The 3,863-nt window shown below is 39.2% G+C and overlaps 2 protein-coding genes across 6 annotated transcripts in view; one reads left to right on the top strand and one right to left on the bottom strand.

Annotated features, from left to right (window-relative positions):
• The window catches only part of LOC111869724 (threonine--tRNA ligase 1, cytoplasmic), a gene marked incomplete at its 3' end in the record, with an annotated part of 29,108 nt that extends 28,664 nt beyond the window's left edge, over positions 1-444 (bottom strand). Inside the window, 1 exon segment of one of the 5 annotated variants that reach the window (XM_023861450.2) lies at positions 270-444. In XM_023861450.2, the coding sequence (XP_023717218.2) occupies positions 270-338 (69 nt within the window). 5 annotated transcript variants of the gene reach the window in all.
• Positions 445-574: 130 nt separating this feature from the next.
• The window catches only part of LOC111869721 (28S ribosomal protein S27, mitochondrial), a 16,261-nt gene continuing 12,972 nt past the window's right edge, over positions 575-3,863 (top strand). Inside the window, exon 1 of the mRNA XM_023861446.2 lies at positions 575-767. Within this exon, the coding sequence (XP_023717214.1) occupies positions 686-767 (82 nt within the window). The 5' untranslated portion in view covers positions 575-685. The remainder of the gene's footprint in view (positions 768-3,863) is intronic.

Raw genomic sequence — 3,863 nt, 5'->3', positions numbered from 1 at the left:
CCCCAAAAAAAAAAAAAGTTATTTTTAAGTGACCTTTTTTAAACAACTATGGCCTGATAGTATGACGCAATATGACAAAGGACGTTTCGTCAACTTATGTCACCTCAAATTTATTTCAAACATTTTTCGCCGTAAGGCGACAAAACTGCTTGTCATAAAAACACACTAGTACAAAACACGTAAAAGACATCTTTTATGTCAAGACAACCATGTGTTCACAATTATCAAGACACATGCAACGTGTCGAAATCAGGAACTGGCCTACCAACCGCAGCGTAAGTCCTGTACAGACTGGGCCCTAGTATTCTGGAATATGTAATCAATGAAAATTCGAACATTTCTGCATTGGAATACAAGTTACAACAATAACTTCCATGCCTTATGGTTCTTCATGCCGACTTCCTTCGGATCTTTACACGCAACCGCGTCCATTGCTACTGAACTTCACAGATTATTAATCGAATTCTATTAACCAGAGATTACTCACCACCTCACCTTTTATTCGGAGGAAGGCACGACGGTTCGGTATCTGTAGTTGTAACTTAGGGTCTGTGACTTAAATCTTGTGCGAAATATATCATATACAGCAATCCGTGGTTCATGATTTGAAAATAAACATGGGAGTGAAGTGTTGTGATTGTCTTCATTAATATTTTGTAATGATAAACGTGTTAAATAAGTTATAATGTGGAGGGTGATTACAAACTCCTTATTACCAGTTCAACGAAGCATCTTTGAATGTTCCGGGATGAGACATTTTGCTTTTAGTACGTGTAACAAATATAACAACTTAACTGGCATTTTATAATTTAATGTGGTACTAATCGGAACAAATCCCTTGATTGTTTAGTAAGTCAAGGGAGCAAGGCAGAACGAAATACGAAGTCCATGGTTGAGGTTCTGAGTCGAAATAATGCCCTAACCAAATTTTGATAATGCATGTGAACTTCGATAAGTTCTGAATAAATGCATTCTTACGAGATTTTAAAAATAAAAGACATCGAATAGGTCATAAGATGGGATTTAGCTATTCACATGAGGTGCATAACGTTAACGGAACATAAACTTACGTGCACTTATTGCAGAGCATAACTCAAACATAATATTCTGCAAGTAAAGATAAAGTTACCCCCTTTGCTCAATTAATTTTGCACTACACCATGAAGGGAGAGTGGAAGTATAGCTCCACCATTCTTTACCTCATCACTAGATGGAGATGAGCGGTCAGCTTCACACCCAAACCACTGACTACTGACTGAGCTACCCAAGCCCCTTAGTAGTATGCACAGGCTCAAATATGGAAATGTGATTTATGAAACAGTTTTTTTTTGTGTGTAAAAATACTGAAATAACGGGAGAAATTATTATGTAGCATATATATCGCCCACAGTATTTAACACTGTGTGCTGTCTGATCCAGTAGCATAGCATTATATCTTATAAAATAGAGTTCATTGCTGTAATAACTTTAATTTGTCTGATATTGGTCTCGGTGAATGAAATACATATATGTAGTCCTTGACATTTGAATGACTTAAACTCAGGAAATAAAACAATAATTGCATGAAGAATGGAAATTAAGATTGTTACTTTGTTTCTGTAATATCCCCCTTTTTATTTCCATATCAAAGTTTCTCAAAGTCATGGTTATTTGTTTAGTTCTACTGTGAAACAGTAACTCTTCAGAAAGGAAAAAAGAAAAGAGCTGTAACTCCCATTGCCTGCACAGATTAATCATTTACTTTGTTTCTGTAATATCCCCCTTTTTATTTCCATATCGGAGTTTCTCAAAGTCATGGTTATTTGTTTAGTTCTACTGTGAAACAGTAACTCTTCAGAAAGGAAAAAAGAAAAGAGCTGTAACTCCCGATTAATCATTTAATGCCTGTACTAGCATCAATTTCCTGTTTCCAATCTTTCCCTGTCATTTGTAAAATGTTTATAATTCCATACTGTGGCTGATTATTTGTATGCATCCATCGCATATCTACATGGCCCATCAGTATTTTGTTATATGTAATGATGTTTTATTGCTGAGGTGGTTGGAGGATGTACATGATCGTCTCCATAAAATGGAAGTGAAAGGATGGGGAGGAAAGATGAAGAATGGAGGCAGATTGTTCAAGAGGCCAAAGCTTACCCTGAGCCGTAGTGCCAAGGGGAAGGAAGGAAGTTTTAATATTTTATGTAGTGTCATCAGCAAACTGTTGATATTTGGGATTACTGTGCTGTGGAACATGAAGACATCCTCATCACATAGTCCTCTGTTGGATCCACTCTGAACCAGTTCACATCCTCAGAATCCATTTCCAAATTATCTATTTTAGTGTAATTTGAACTGTTACTGGAGCGTCCATATGGACCTTTTGTGTGTGCCTAATACCACTGTATGTTTTTAATTACCAGTTAGTGAAAAATGCAAATCATGGCATCCAGTAAGCATAAATCATATAATACAATACTGTAAGGAAACTTGGTCTAGTTTTTGTACTTCCCATGAATATATTTTATCATAGGTTATTTAACAATCAGGAGTATATGTGGGGAAGTCATAAAATTATAATTATCACCCAGAAGAAACAGAGACATAGGTACAAGAAATTGTATGTGAGTTAGCCCTTCTCTACATATGCCTCCTGCAAGGCCACACATTTTCCCCAACGATGCATTAGCTGCTGGATACCTTGATCATAGAAGGTCTCATTTTGACTGTTTAGGAAGTCCTCCACTGCAGAAATGATGTCATGATTGTCTTGGAATCGCTTACTACGAAGTGGCTTCTTTAGCCAAGGAAAGAGGAAGAAGTCGCTCAGTGCCAGGTCTGGTGAATATGGTGAATGGGGGAGAATTTCATATCCCAAACTAGCAGCAAGTGTCATTGTAGCTTGAGCCAGTGCATTGTCGCGAAGAAGTCACACCTTTTCCCAGCATTCTACATCGCTTTTTCTTGATTTCCTCCCATAATTTTCTCAGACTGTTCCAGTAGTACTCACCAGTGATGGTGTCACCCTTTTGTGCATAGTCGGTCATGACAACACCCCGCTAATCCCAGAACACGCTCAACATCACCTTTCTGACAACGGCTGGGATTTGGCCTTCTTTGGTGGTGGTGAGTCTGCATGTTTCCACTGCTTGCTCATTTCCTTTGTTTCAGGGTCATAATGATCCATTGTGATCAGGCGGTTGAAAAATTCCACCTTTTCATCTTGACACAACTGCAAAAGTTTCTTTGCCACAGCCATCCATTTCTGTTTTTGAACTGGTGTCAACAATTGTGGGACCCAACGCGCAGCGACCTTTGTCATGTTTAACACGTCATACATGATGTTGAAAACCGACCCCTCATGAACAATAGCTTTGATACGTAGGTCGTGCCGAAAGTCAAGAGCAACTTTTTTTGCATGCAACCAGGGAACAGCAGATGGAAGAGAGTATGGTGGTAGGTGGAACCAGCTGTTGTGTTAACCTTCAGCGTCCTGTGACGTCAATAGCTTGCATCACATGACCAGTATCGCTCCTAACAAAATGGCCAACGATGATATGTCATTTTGCCAGCGTGCTGTCATCGAATTTCTTGTGAAAGAGGAAATCCCTGCTGCAGAAATTCGCCAGAGACTTCAACGTGCTTATGGAAGTGTGTGCATTGGAGCGAGCAGTGTTCGAAGATGGGTGAAACGTTTTAAAGATGGGAACACCAGCATCGAAGATGAGCCTCGGAGTGGTCGTCCTTGAACAGCCTCAACTGAACACAACAAGGAAAGAGTGGATGAGATCATTCAAGATGACAGGCATGTGACTGTGGACACAATAGCCCGAAAACTTGGAATACGTCACAGTGCAGTACAGGAGATGATTGAAAGCTTG

Source organism: Cryptotermes secundus, unplaced genomic scaffold, assembly GCF_002891405.2.
Source record: "Cryptotermes secundus unplaced genomic scaffold, Csec_1.0 scaffold2210, whole genome shotgun sequence".
Lineage (NCBI taxonomy): Eukaryota > Metazoa > Arthropoda > Insecta > Blattodea > Kalotermitidae > Cryptotermes > Cryptotermes secundus.
The sequence above is the reverse complement of the archived record's forward strand: the minus strand, read 5'-3'. Positions and strand labels throughout refer to the sequence as shown.